At 47.9% G+C, this 14,379-nt stretch overlaps 1 protein-coding gene across 1 annotated transcript in view; it reads right to left on the bottom strand.

Moving 5' to 3' along the window:
* The window catches only part of NOL10 (nucleolar protein 10), a 189,614-nt gene that overhangs the window by 160,638 nt on the left and 14,597 nt on the right, over positions 1 to 14,379 (bottom strand). Inside the window, 3 exon segments of the mRNA XM_030198866.1 lie at positions 1,705 to 1,750; positions 1,752 to 1,783; positions 12,701 to 12,799. Of these exon segments, the coding sequence (XP_030054726.1) occupies positions 1,705 to 1,750; positions 1,752 to 1,783; positions 12,701 to 12,799 (177 nt within the window).

Raw genomic sequence — 14,379 nt, 5'->3', positions numbered from 1 at the left:
AACAGTTTATGCTTTACCACATCAGCTCATATAGCACAAATATTTATTTTCTGTTGCTAAAACAAGACATATAAAACAGGAAAAAGCAAACTGTACTTCTGTACGGTTGGTCCACAGTGCAAATGTGAGTGCAAGAATATCTGTACGCAAAAGAAGGTGCTACTAGCTTTATAACCCACGATAGAGGGGAATGAAATAGTGGGAAGTATGAAAATTATCATTGCAAACACATTAAACCCCTCTAAACTTTGTTTTTGTTTTAAGCTATAAAAACGTAATGCGTTACAAGATTCTCGGGGAAATCATATATTTTAGTTTCTTGCTGTTGAAAGAAAAAAGTTTGTTTTGCTTTTTTGTTTGGGGGGGGGGGGGGTCAATCAAGACATGGAGTTATACTCCTACAATTCATCAATCATCTAGCTGGACACAGTGAAAGCCGCGGAGATAAAACCATGCCTTTCTTGGATGCTAAAGACATTTCACTGAATGTGTTGAGGTATTGGTCTACCTATATGTCATGTACACCTTCTAAATGTACATGGGAATCTTCTCAGCTGATATGGCCAGGCAAGTAATAGAACATTCTTACACTCAAAAAAGCAAACAGTGGAAAGAGGAATGTACAGAACAAGAAGTTTGTAAGGATGCCTCTAAGGTCACATCCAGGGCACCTGGTTGCCAGAGGGTCGAATTATGTGTTTGGGCCCCCCCCCCCAAATCGAAAAGGAAGTGTCATTATGGCCTGGATAAAAGATATGGTAATACTGGAGGTTTGTGAACGAAATTGGAAGGGAGAAGGAAGACTGAAAAAAAAATATGAGTAGAACAGAGAAATGCTGAAAAGGAAGTAAAAGAGACTGGAGGGAGGATAAGGTGGCTACAGATAAGCTGAATGTCAAATCCTATATAATTAAAACTCACCCTCAACGTTCTGAGGACACTGACGTCACTGAAGCAAGCACTGACGTCACTTCCTTCATGAAGGGTTCGTGGTGGTGAAGCCACCGAAAGCACCAAGTCTCTGGGCCCGCCCTCGCGTCAAATATGATGTCGAGGGCGGAGCAATGGCATCACGCATCGAAGGCGGAGCAATGGCGTCAGTGGCTTCAGAAACAAGGTGATGAAGGTGCGTTCACGAGGTGCGGAGCAATGGCGTCAGTGGCTTCAGAACAACGAACGACGTGGGTAGGTAGGGAGGGGGGGGGGGGGTGTTGGGGAGGAAAACCTTGCTAGCGCCCGTTTCATTTGCTCCAGAAACGGGCCTTTTTTACTAGTACTATATATATATATATATTATATATATATATTATATATATATAACTACAGAAGCAAAATAAGAAAACATACACAAAGAAAAAAAAAAAAAAAGAAGTAAAAAGCAAAATAAAAACTAACAGGGAGAAATTGTCTCCCTGACTCTTAACACACTTTTGGTCAGTGATTAAGTTTTCTAAATACAGTTTTTAACCCTTGGTCATACTGCCCTGAGTTTAAGTTTAACCAATGCAAATGGATAGCAAAAAGTGAACATCTCTTTAGTCATTTCAGCCCACTGTGTCCTGCTCTAGGTAATCTTAATAATATCTTGCTTGAATACAAGAAGCACTACAAGGATCATTTTAAACAACCCTGACAACATCATAGCAAAAGTAGCATTTCTCTATTTCTGGTGGCAATTATAGCTTTTACACTTTATTTACTAACCTTCTGAATCCAAACATCTTTCAAACTTCAGAGATAGTTGATAAGATGTCATAACAGCGAACGCGAGGCTTGTATGTTCCTGGAAAAGAAGATCATCTGAGAAAAAGCCACAGGAACACATGCATTCAGACTAGTTAAAAAGAATGCCACTTTCAATCCAAATCCAAGTATTTATATTTGCTTCAGAGCAGAGAGCCACTATATCCGAACCAAGCACGGGGAGCACTCTGTGCAAGACCCATTGTCCTCTGGTAACCATTTCTTTCTGTTCCCAATCCTAGCATACCAATAACCCCTTGGGTGCTTGAGGCATACCTATGACATACTTGAGGGTAGACTATATTTCTGTTTCTCCATGGCTAGGGAGAAAGAGTGGCCCAAGATATGTATGGCTAACTCTTCAAAGTGCAAACACACCTCCTTATATTTAAAAAAAAAAAAAAAAAGACAAGAGTGGTGTCAAATATTTGAGAAGATATCATGGGGTCACAACCACACTCAACGGATGGCAAATGCTGCTTCACTGGGGGGGGGGGGGGGGGGGGGGGGGGAGAGAGAAGAGACCTGCAAGGAAATGTGTGGTTGAGGGGGGTTGGTATTGGGGGGCGACCTGAGACTGGGAACGTGTGGCCAGGGGAGAGGGTGTACAGTGAAAAATATTGGCAACTAAGGGTGCCGGGAACCGAAAAAGTTTGGGACCACTGCCTTAGAAGGACCAGACAAAAAGATGCTGCAAACTTTTTTAAAGGAAGAATCAGGTGAAAAAATACAAAAATCCTCAGAAGAGAAAAAATATTAGCAAATAGTGGGACTGTCTCTAGAAGGTCCCAACTCCTTAATTTTTTTTCTCATCAACATTATAGATCTGGGAACAGGTTGAGTAAATTTTACTAACACTACAAGAGTCCGCTGTTTTCATGTCTAGTAGGAAGCAAAACAAACCAGCTGATAAAACAATCCTACACATGGAGCTTACACAGGAACATGAACGGGACTTTAATTGATCTAAGTGCATTTGAGTTCCTGGAAATGTTGAAATGATAAAAACCATAAGCGTGAAACATTTTAGACAAAAGAAGAAGAGACGAAATCAAAATGTCTACAGTTCCCAAGCCTAGCAATGACATACACAACAAAGCCCCCCCAAACTGTGTAGGAAGTTGCTTTAATCTGGCCCCCTTGATTAACAACCCATTTGGATGACAGACAAACTCTGAGAATCTAATGAAAGCTATCTACCTCCCCACCTCCACATACACAGACAAATTTTACACACAATTTATTGCATTGCAAACTGATTTCCTTAACACAGTTAGTTATAGGAAGAATATAAATATAAAAAGAATTTCTGCATGCAAAAGAGAGATTTAAGTCACTTTCTGAAAAAATGGAAATACAGTATATCCATACTGTGCAGTAAACAAGTCTGCTTTTTGGCTTGAATAAGTTGAGATTCTTGAGTTTTATATGGCAATACAGAGCCTTCTGACATATAAAGACAATGGGGGTTTTTTTTGTTACATTTGTACCCCACGCTTTCCCACTCATGGCAGGCTCAATGCGGCTTACATGGGGCAATGAGGGTAAGTGACTTGCCCAGAGTCACAAGGAGCTGCCAGTGCCTGAAGTGGGAATTGAACTCGACCAAAGTCCACCACCCTAACCACTAGGCCACTCCTCCACTCAACAGGAAGGAAATCAAAGAAATAAAATAATTTTGTGCCCCCCTGAAGTCCATCCATAAACCCTAGGTGTTGAATCCCTGATCTGTACCCCTGTAAATTGTATACTATTATAGTACAACAGTAGAGTTGTCCCATTTGACCCAGTATCTAGAGACAGACTTTTGACCAGTCTTGGCTTTTTAACACCTCTTTCCTATTGTATCAAGGTACCTGTAGTATGGCTTTAAAATGGATGACACAAGAAGATAAACTACCAGAATGCACTGGGAAGGTGAAATTATGTCTTACCTGATAATTTTTTTTCCTTTAGTCACAACAAATGAATCCAGCAATTTACCAGCAGGTGGAGCTATCTGTCCTATGCAGCGATATAGGACACATAGCTCCAAAAAAGGCCAGTATGTCATCTACCAAAAAAGCCCATCCAAACCAGGACTGGGCTCCAACTCAACCCAGCACCCCCCCTCCCCCCAAGGCCACCTGACCATCCCCTTTTCCAGCCACATCAGTTGCGCTCTGGCTAAGGTGAAAAGCCAAAACTGTTGGCGTGAAGGCAAAATGGGAATATGCAAATAAGCCTCCTTGAGATCTAGGGCAGTTAAGAACTAGCTGCACCACTGCCAGTATGGAACATAATTTTTCCATGCAAAAATGCTGGACCTTGAGAAACCGGTTCACATGCTTGAGGTCCAAAACTGGCCAGTAGGATCCTCTCTTCTTCTGGCACCACAAAATAGATCAAATAGCAATCCTGTCCCAGTTCCCCTAACAGGACAGACACCACGGCGCCGAGCTCCCGCAAGGCACACAGAGTGGAGAGAACTGCGGGTGCTCTGCACAAGGATTCCAAGGGGGGTGGGGAATCATCACCTACTGGAGAGGAGAATTCTAATTTTTACCCGTCTCTAATAATGTCGAGAACCCACTGGTCCTTGACGTAATTCTGGCCTACTGCTCGGAAGAACAGGGTCAACTGATCATCTATGTGCAGCACAGAGCAGCGGACCAGCACCTCATCATTGGCAGCCCTTGTTGGGGGCACAGGATGGGACATGGGGTCCATGCCCCGCTTGTCACTTGAAAGGATGGCTGCTGCTGGAAATGGGACCTCTGAAAACCCGAAGGAGCAGTTACTGCCGCAGAATTCCACCCCGAATGATATTGCCAGGCTCCTTAAAACAGAGATGAGTGCACTCACTCAGAAGGTAAAATATTATCATACCTGATAATTTTCTTTCCATAATCATAGCTGATCAATCCATAGACTGGTGGGTTGTGTCCATCTACCAGCAGGTGGAGATAGAGAGCAAACTTTTGCCTCCCTATATGTGGTCATGTGCTGCCGGAAACTCCTCAGTATGTCGATATCAAAGCTCCATCCGCAGGACTCAGCACTTAGAGAATTACACCCACGAAGGGACACTCTGCCCATCTCACCACCGCCGAAACGGGGGAGGGGAATAACCCAGCTCATCCCCACACAAGTGGGGGAGGGGAATCCGTCCAGCTCATCCCCGCGGAGCGGGGGGAGGGACACCACCCCGCCGATGCGGGGGGGATCTGGCTTATCCTGCAACCGCGGGAGAAGCTGACTGACCCTAACACCGCCGAAGCGGGAGGGGTACAAAGCTGCCCTACAGCTGCACGAAGCGGGAGGGAGTGCCGGCAGAATTTAAATCTCAATCCAGCCCCGTAAAACGGAGGGGGAGAGGAATGCAGCAGCTCACTGTAACACAAACTCGTCTCAACTCTTGAAGAATCCAAGTGAAAAAACTTGAACACGAAGTCTTTCTGAAGTAACTGAAGACTAAACTTGAACCTGAAATGCAACCAGAATAAAAACAGTACAGATATCTGGGAGGGGCTATGGATTGATCAGCTATGATTAATGGAAAGAAAATTATCAGGTATGATACATAATTTTACCTTCCATATCATCAAGCTGATCAATCCATAGACTGGTGGGATGTACCGAAGCAGTACTCACCCAGGGTGGGACATTGAAATCCCTGACCTCAACACTGAAGCTCCAAACCGGGCCTCCGCCCGTGCAGCCACAGTCAAGCGGTAATGCTTGGAGAATGTATGAGCCGAAGCCCAAGTTGCCGCCTTGCATATCTCTTCCAAGGAGACGGACCCGGCCTCTGCCATCGAGGCCGCCTGAGCTCTAGTGGAGTGAGCCTTCAGCTGGATAGGCGGCACCTTCCCCGCGGCCACATAAGCCGCTGCAATGGCTTCCTTGACCCATCTTGCCACTGTAGGCTTAGCAGCCTGCAGACCCTTACGAGGACCTGCAAACAGGACAAACAGATGATCCGATTTCCGGAACTCATTGGTCACTTCCAAGTATCTGATGATGACTCGTCTCACATCCAGATATTTAAGAGCAGAGTACTCCTCTGGGTAGTCCTCCCTACGAAAGGAAGGGAGACAGAGCTGCTGATTCACATGGAAGCGAGAAACAATCTTGGGCAGGAAGGAAGGCACTGTGCGAATATCACTCCTGCCTCAGTGAACTGCAGAAAGGGCTCTCGACATGAGAGCGCCTGGAGCTCGGAAACTCTTCTGGCTGAAGTGATAGCCACCAAAAAGACTGCTTTCAACATCAGGTCTTTCAGAGATGCCCTCGACAAGGGTTCAAAAGGCGGCTTCTGCAATGCTCTTAGCACCAGGTTGAGATTCCACGCAGGCACCACTGAGTGCAGAGGAGGGCGCAGGTGATTAACTCCCTGAGAAAGCGCACCACATCTGGCTGCGAAGCCAGGGAAGCACCCTTCAGGCGGCCCCTGAAGCAAGCCAGAGCCGCTACCTGGACTTTAAGGGAACTGAGCGACAGGCCTTTCTCCAGACCTTCTTGCAGGAACGCCAACACTGAAGAAATTGGAGCAGTGAAGGGAGGAAAGTGAGCCTGCTTCACACCACGCTGCAAATATACGCCAAACCCTGGCGTAAGCAGTAGAAGTTAGAGCGCTTCCTCGCTCTCAGCATAGTGGCGATGACCTTGTCTGAGAAGCCCTTCTTTCTCAGACGCTGCCGCTCAATAGCCAGGCCGTAAGACCAAAGGGGGAGGGATCCTCCATCACCATGGGACCCTGATGTAACAGGCCCTGCTCCACTGGCAGCCGCAGAGGATCGTCGACTGAGAGCCTGATCAAGTCCGCATACCAGGGACGTCTGGGCCAATCCGGACCACCAGGATTACCCTGCCGGGATGCTTTGCCACCCGGTCTAGCACCCTGCCCAACATTGGCCAGGGCGGGAACACATAGAGAAGCTCTTGAGTCGGCCACTGTTGGAGAAGAGCATCTACTCCCAGGGATCGAGGGTCCCGTCCTCTGCTGAAAAAGCGCGGCACTTGGCAATTGGCCGATGACGCCATCAGATCTAGGCTCGGCTGGCCCCAGCGCTTCGTGATGTCCAAGAACGCCTGAGCAGATAGCTGCCACTCTCCGGGCTCCAAGGTATGGCGACTGAGAAAGTCCGCCTTGACATTCATGACTCCGGCAATGTGGGCCGCTGACAGCTGCTCCAGGTTCGCTTCTGCCCACTGGCATAGATTCATAGCCTCCTTGGCTAGAGGGGCGCTCTTGGTACCTCCCTGTCGGTTGACATAGGCCACAGCCGTGGCATTGTCCGACAGGACCCGTACCGGCTTCAACACCAGTACCGGGATGAACTCCAAAAGCGCCAACCGAATGGTTCTGAGTTCCAGGAGGTTGATGAGACCACTTTTGCCTCTGCAGGAGACCAGAGCCCCTGCGCTGTCCTTCCCAAGCAGTGGGCTCCCCAGCCCGACAAAGAGGCGTCCGTCGTGACGACAATCCACTCCGGGGTCACCAGAGGCATTCCCGCAGACAACTTGTCTGTCTGCATCCACCAGCTCAGTGCCTTGCGCACTGCTGGGTCCAAGGGAAGGCGCACAGCATAATCCTCCGACATCGGAGTCCAGCGCTGCAGCAGAGATTGTTGTAGTGGTCTCATATGAGCCCTGGCCCAGGGCACTACTTCCATCGTGGCCGTCATAGAGCCCAACAGCTGCACATAGTCCCAAGCCCGAAGAGGAGAGGCTACTAAGAACTGGTCCACCTGAGCCTGAAGCTTGACAATCCGATTGTCTGGCAGGAACACTCTGCCCACTTGGGTGTCGAATCGAACTCCCAGATACTCCAGGGACTGAGTCGGGCGCAGCTGGCTTTTCTCCCAGTTGATGATCCATCCCAGGGAGCTCAAAAGAGCAACTACCCGGTCCACAGCTTTGCCGCACTCTGCATAAGAGGGGGCTCGGATCAACCAGTCGTCCAGATAAGGATGGACTTGTACTCCTTCCTTTCGCAGGAAGGCCGCGATGACCACCATTACTTTGGAAAAGGTCCGCGGAGCAGTAGCCAACCGAACGGGAGGGCTCTGAATGGAAGTGTCGGCCCAGGACTGCAAAACGCAGAAAGCTGTTGTAAGGAGGCCAGATGGGAATATGCAAGTACGCTTCCTTGATGTCCAGGATGCCAGGTACTCCCCTGCCTTCACTGCCGCATAAACAGAGCGGAGAGTCTCCATGCGAAAGTGCCGCACTTTCAAGGCCCGATTGACCCCTTTGAGGTCGAGGATAGGCCGGACAGAACCTCCTTTCTTTGGTACCACAAAGTAAATGGAGTAACGCCCCTTGCCAAGCTGACTTTCTGGCACCGGAACGACCGCACCCAGGCGGATCAGATTGTCCAAAGTCTGCTGCACTGCCACAGCTTTGACCGGAGACTTGCAGGGAGAGAGTACAAACCGTCTTTAAGGGTCGGCAGAACTCTAGCTTGTAGCCGTCTCTGATGACTTCCAGCACCCAAGCGTCTGAAGTTATTGTGGTCCACTCGCCCAGAAACGAGGACAGCCGTCCTCCAATCTGCACTGGGGCGTGGACCAAGGCCCCGTCATTGGGTACGAGACCCTGGGGGAGGACCGGAGGGAGCACCTCCAGGACGGCGGTCTCTGCGAAAGGAATGCTGCTTGGAGGAGAAATTCCTCTTAAAGGAAGAGGGGGCAGAGGAACCCGACCTGCCCGGGCGGTACCGACGGGCTTCCTGAAACTGTCCTCTGGAGGTACCGGGACGAGTACTAGCCCGAGCCCTGACCTCTGGTAACTTCTTGCCCTTAGACGTGCCGAGATCGGTCACGATTTTGTCCAGCTCGACCACAAAGAGCAGCTTGCCCTTAAAAGGCAATCTAGCCAGGCGGGATTTAGAGGCGTGGTCAGCAGACCAATGTTTCAGCCAAAGCCACCGCCGCGCAGAGATTGTCTGAGCCATGCCTTTAGCTGAGGCCCTCAAGACATCATACAGCAAGTCTGCCAAATAGGCTAAGCCCGATTCCAGGGCCGGCCAATCAGCCCTCAAGGAATGAATCCGAGGGGGAAGCCCGCTGCACCATAGTCAGGCACGCCCCGGCCACATAGGAGCCGCAAACTGAGGCCTGCAAACTTAAAGCAGCTGCCTCAAAGGACGACCTTAAGGCGCCTCCAATCTTCTGTCTTGGGCGTCCTTTAGGGCCATGCCACCTTCCACCGGCAACGCCGTTTTCTTAGTCACCGCAGTGATTAAAGAAACCACGGTAGGCCACAGATAGGCCTCACGTTCACTTTCAGTCAAAGGATAGAGGCGGGACATAGCCCTAGCCACTTTAAGGCTCGCTTCAGGGACATCCCATTGAGCCGAAATTAAGGTGTGCATGGCATCATGCACGTGGAAGGTTCTAGGCGGGTGCTTCGTCCCCAGCATAATGGCAGAGCCAACAGGGGCTGAGGGAGAGACGTCCTCCGGAGAGGAAATCTTCAAAGTGTCCATGGCCTGTATCAACAGGTTGGGCAAATCCTCTGAGCTAAAAAACCGCGCTGCAGAGGGGTCATCCGCTCCATCCGAGCGGGGATCCGTCTCCTCCAAGGAATCCGCAAAGGACCATTGGGAGAACTCAGATACGCTGCCCTCATCTACATCGGAGGAGACAAAGTCCTCCAAGGCCTGGGAATCAACCCGAGGGCGTTTACCTCTGGGAACCTCAACCTCTTTACCAGACGAGGGAGCAGGGGCAGCGTTTTGCATAAGGAAGGCCTGATGCAGCAGCAAAACAAACTCGGGGGAGAAACCCCCCAGACTGTGCACTTCCGCAGCCTGGGCTACAGCCCTAGATGCACCCTCAACCGGCGCTCGCAAGAGCGGGGGAGAGACATGCTGCGCATCCAAAATGGCGTCCGGCGCGACACTCCGCGAAGGAGCCGCGCGGGAAGAACGGCGCTTAACTTTAGCCGCTTTTGTGCCGTCGCCCAATTAAGGGCGTTCATGGCATTAATGTCTCCAACCTCAAGGGCGGCCCAAGAAGAAGCCGTCCGAGCCGCGTGGCCGGCCAAGATGGCGGAGGCGAGGAGCGGGGGATGGGCGTTTATGGCGGGAAAAACCGCCACGCCGGAGGAAGGACCGGGACATTCATCGGTCACGAAACTGTCACCCAACAAGGGCGAATCAGGCTTTAAGACCCCCGCATCCCCTCTAGAAGCGCTCAAGCGATCCGGGGAGCGACTCTTTGCGCCCTCGCCCTCCGACGCCATATGCCACGAGGAGAAGAATCGGGAACCCCCTGCCCGCTATAAAAAGGTAAAAATTACCTGTTTGCCGCTCCGAGCTGTAACGACCTGGTGTCCCAGTGAGTAGCTGCAATAAACGTTAAATAAACGTCAAAATAAACGCCTTTAAGGACGTTCAAAAATTGTTGTTTTTTTTTTTTTTTAACGGAGCCAGCGGGAGGGGGGAGAAAAGGAGGGACCTGGCACCACCAGGTTTGCACTTGCTCAAAAGAGCCCTCAACCCCAGGCACTCAACAAAACCTAAGAATTAGGCTTGGAGGCCTAGCCAGAGCTGCTGCTGTGTGTGACCACCACCTGCTGAGATAGAGAACATACTGAGGAGTTTCCGGCAGCACATGACCACATATAGGGAGGCAAAAGTTTGCTCTCTATCTCCACCTGCTGGTAGATGGACACAACCCACCAGTCTATGGATTGATCAGCTTGATGATATGGAATGTCCTGTTTCATCCTGCACATCACAATACCTCCCCACCACAAGCACGGAGGTCGTCTTGGTGGCCACCGCCAAAGCGTCCACTTTCAGGAGCTTCAGCTTCTCCAAGTAATCCTGTAGCATTGGATACAGGCGAGACATAGCTTTTGCCACCTGCAGCCCAGCATCCGGAGTGGACCAATGTGCCAAGATATGCTCCTCTATGGCCTCATGCAATGGAAAGATCAAACAGGCCGCCTAATGGTAGCTGTTGTAGAGTTAGCTGCAGCAGGCGCTGCGGACTCGACTTGTCTACCAAGATATTAAGGGCTTGAAGCGCTATGAGCAATCAAGGAGGGCAACTCCTCCTTATGGAAAATTCATACCACTGTAGGGTCATCTGGCTTCAAAGCCAGGAGCTCTCCCTCCAGGGGAGACTGTCCTCAAATGTTGGACATAGGCGGCTCAGACAAAGGAGGAGAAGGGGGAGGGGGCAAACAACCCCACCTCAGAAGCAGCTCCCATACGCCTCCTCTTTTCAGGAGGCATGAGGCAAAAGCTGAGAGGGAACCCCAAGGGTGTTCTGCAGCAAAACCTCTGACTGCTGGTGAGAGTACTTCATCAGGTGAGCTTGATGAAGCAGAAGGATAAAATCAAAGGGAGGGAATGCCTCCACCCCCAAAGCCCATGACACCCCTGCCTCAGCCAACGGTGAGAGAACGGGTTCAACCGGGTCAAGGGTCCCCCCTCTCTCGAGCTCTGCTATGCCGGAGCAATCAGATGCTTAATTATTTTATCTTTTTGCTGTTCTACTGCAGGCAGCTTTCTTGTTCCACAAGTGTTAACAAAAGAAGGGACCTAAGCGCCTGGATTCAAAGCCTTTTTTTTTGTTTGTTTGTTTTAAATCCAATTAAAGGCAGTAGAACTGAGCAGAGGGACAGGGAAACTGACAGAACAGTGGCAGGGGGAGACCCAGTGTGGGAGAGACACAGGGTGATCAAGTATGCCCCCTAAAGCTGGTGCCAAATAGCCAGAGCATCCCCACACTCAACTGCCCAGGCCAGGAGCACCCCTAACAGAGGAATCCAGTCAGAGATAGAGATCACTGGCTTTAACACAGCGATATAGGATGGATAGCTTCCCAAAAAGCCAGTGTATCTCTATCTCCACCTGCTGGTAGACGGACACAACCCACTGTATATCATAAAGGCCATGAAAAGGTGCAAACCATACATATTTTTAGTCTTTATTATAAGCTGTTTTGCTCTTCTTTGAGCTGGGAGCAGATCTGGAATTGCAAGACAGCATTTTTCTGGTAAACACCTTTCTAAGGCTGTAGAAATTTGTGGCTTGACATTTTGGCCTGTGCTAACTTGTGATAAATTGCTGGTCAGCAAATAAGCCAGAGACTCCTATGACTAAGGACACCTGCTGTATCCAGATAAACAATCAGAGGAGAAGTGAGTGGGTGTGGGTAAAACTGTAAGGGTGGAGGGGGCTAGAATGATGACTGTGCATACCAAGGACAAAGGTCACCCCATACCAAACGAAAACTTATGCTTATGTGTATGAGAGGCCCTAACCATCCATATAATAAGAGAATAAATGATAGAATTTGATTCATAACAGGAAACAGAATATTCTGGAAAGATGCATATTCATTAGGTAGGAAGGGGTAATTATAATTAAGATAATGAAGAAAGGAAGAAAAAAGTACTTAAAAGGAAACAGAACCGAGGATGGCGAGCCTCAATGTGACTACACTAGCAGGTGGACATATTAACAGCTCCCAGGGAAAACTCTGTTTTGCTACATATTATACTGTATTGGGGGTTTATTTGTTACTATTTTAATAATTACTGATTGGCTTCTTGACAATTTGAATAAACATTTATTATGTCTAATACTTATTTAGTAGCCAAAGTTTTTCTTGCCTGGAATTCTGCCTGGGAGAGTAAAAATTTTACTCGAGGCCAGGAGATCTCCAGAAGTTACTTCTGTCCCAGAGGCAAGACAGAAGGTGAACATCACTAGGTTGCTGGATTCATCTGCTGCCGATGCCAAGGAAGTAGGTGGTAAAACCCAGGCTGGGCAAACCCAAAATAGAAAAGTTGGAGCTATGCATTGCACAGCAATGACAACCAAAAGAGAATTTGAGAAGGTTCTGGTCCAAAGAGACATATTCAGTTAAGCATCTGCAGACTGGCTGGTCAAAACAATCCAGTGTATGCAACATAAGTACAGTTATGTGCAAAAAAAAAAAAAAGCCGTTACCAGTTGCCAGTATATACTGTCCATTTCTTGACACCTTAAGGTTTGTGCTAACTGTGGGCATGTCAAAGTCTTGAATAAGTTCAATTCTTCTCCGAACATCTAAAAAAGAAAATCAACAAATTCTATAAATTAAGATAACTTTAGCTTTCCATTTTTAATGTTGAGGCACAAACTTTCCTAACATTAAGCCTTTAGAATCTCAAAGCTAGCACACCAATCCTCTCCTATTACCTGAGAATCAGGCAAGCCATCAGACATTCACTTAAAAGACCTTCTGAGTGAAAATTCCAAACCAGTGTTTAATTTTGTTTTGGGATATTATCTGAACAGTATTACTATTTGGGTATCTAACCGATGAATTAAAATAAACTATATGTGTAGAACAGGGGTTCTTGATCAAGATCTCAGGACACACAAAACCAATCTGGTTTTCAGGATATCCACAATGAACATTCATGAGATAAATTACATACAATGAAGATAGTGCATGCAAATTATCTCATGCATAGTCATTGTGGATATCAAGAAAAACTGACTGGCTAGGTATGTCCCAAGGACTGGGTTGAGAACTCCTGGTGTAGAAGAATGTTTTATACACTCAAATAAGCCTTCATAAAAATCCTCAGGGTATACACATATAAAAGTAGGTTGAACAAATAGAATAGCATTTACTTTTATGCAATGTAAGAATAGATGTTTTTGGGAACAGGGGGAATCAGCACATGGGTATAGATTATAAAATACATGCATAACTGCTGAATTCTATATGAACATATAAAACGTTGCTTCTGCTTTACAGCACAAATACCTGTGAGCAGCTTTCAGGGAGGCAATCTTACAAAAGGCACACAAGTGAACCTCTCTAGGAAAACATGACTAAAGTCTCTACATTTTAGTCATGGTTTCCCAGAGAGAGTCACATATGTTGCCTTTATAAAACAGGTGAAATAAATGTGCCTTTGTAAACTTGGAAACTCGCTATAAAATTATCCTGTCTTTTAGTTATGTCTCATGAAATGTGGGTCATACGCATAGACTTCGTTGTGTCCATTTATGAAGTATGAATTTTTATGTTTACCATGGATACCATTTTTTGGTTTGGGGATTAACAAATACAAATAAAAACTTGTAACTGTATATACTCTAATATAAGCCTATTCAAATATAAGCCAAGATAACATTTTCCCCTAAAATGTTAACTCAAATAAAAACAGAGAGCTTATATTCAGTATTCCTCTCCCATAGTGACCGACATTTCTCTCCCTCTTCCCTGTCTCTCCTCCTTCCTTCTCCCGCAGTGACCAGCATTTCTCTCCCTTTCCTAACTCCCTCCAGCAGTGACCAATACTTCTGGCTTCCTTCCCCCTCACACACCCCCAATGTGACCAGAATTTCTCATACCAGCAGTAAGCCTGGACGCTGACAAGGAAGTAACTGCAAGCAGGGCCAGTCCGGGACCTTGGGCATTTGCGCATGTTCATGAGCCAGCAGTCTTCAAGCATGCTCAAGGCTCTAACCAACCCTGCTGACCAAAGTTGCCAATTCCGCGGTTCGGTCACAGAATTGGGTGGGTTTCACACGACCGTCGTTGTTTGCTTTGAAAACTGCGGGTTGTGGGATATTGGGCGGCTTTTTCTGCCACAGGTTGGCTGTTTTTTTCCCGCAGACCAATAGAAGCC

The sequence above is a fragment of the Microcaecilia unicolor genome, chromosome 3 (genome assembly GCF_901765095.1).
Source record: "Microcaecilia unicolor chromosome 3, aMicUni1.1, whole genome shotgun sequence".
Classification (NCBI taxonomy): domain Eukaryota; kingdom Metazoa; phylum Chordata; class Amphibia; order Gymnophiona; family Siphonopidae; genus Microcaecilia; species Microcaecilia unicolor.
Note: the sequence above shows the minus strand (reverse complement) of the source record. Positions and strands in the feature narration are given on the sequence as shown.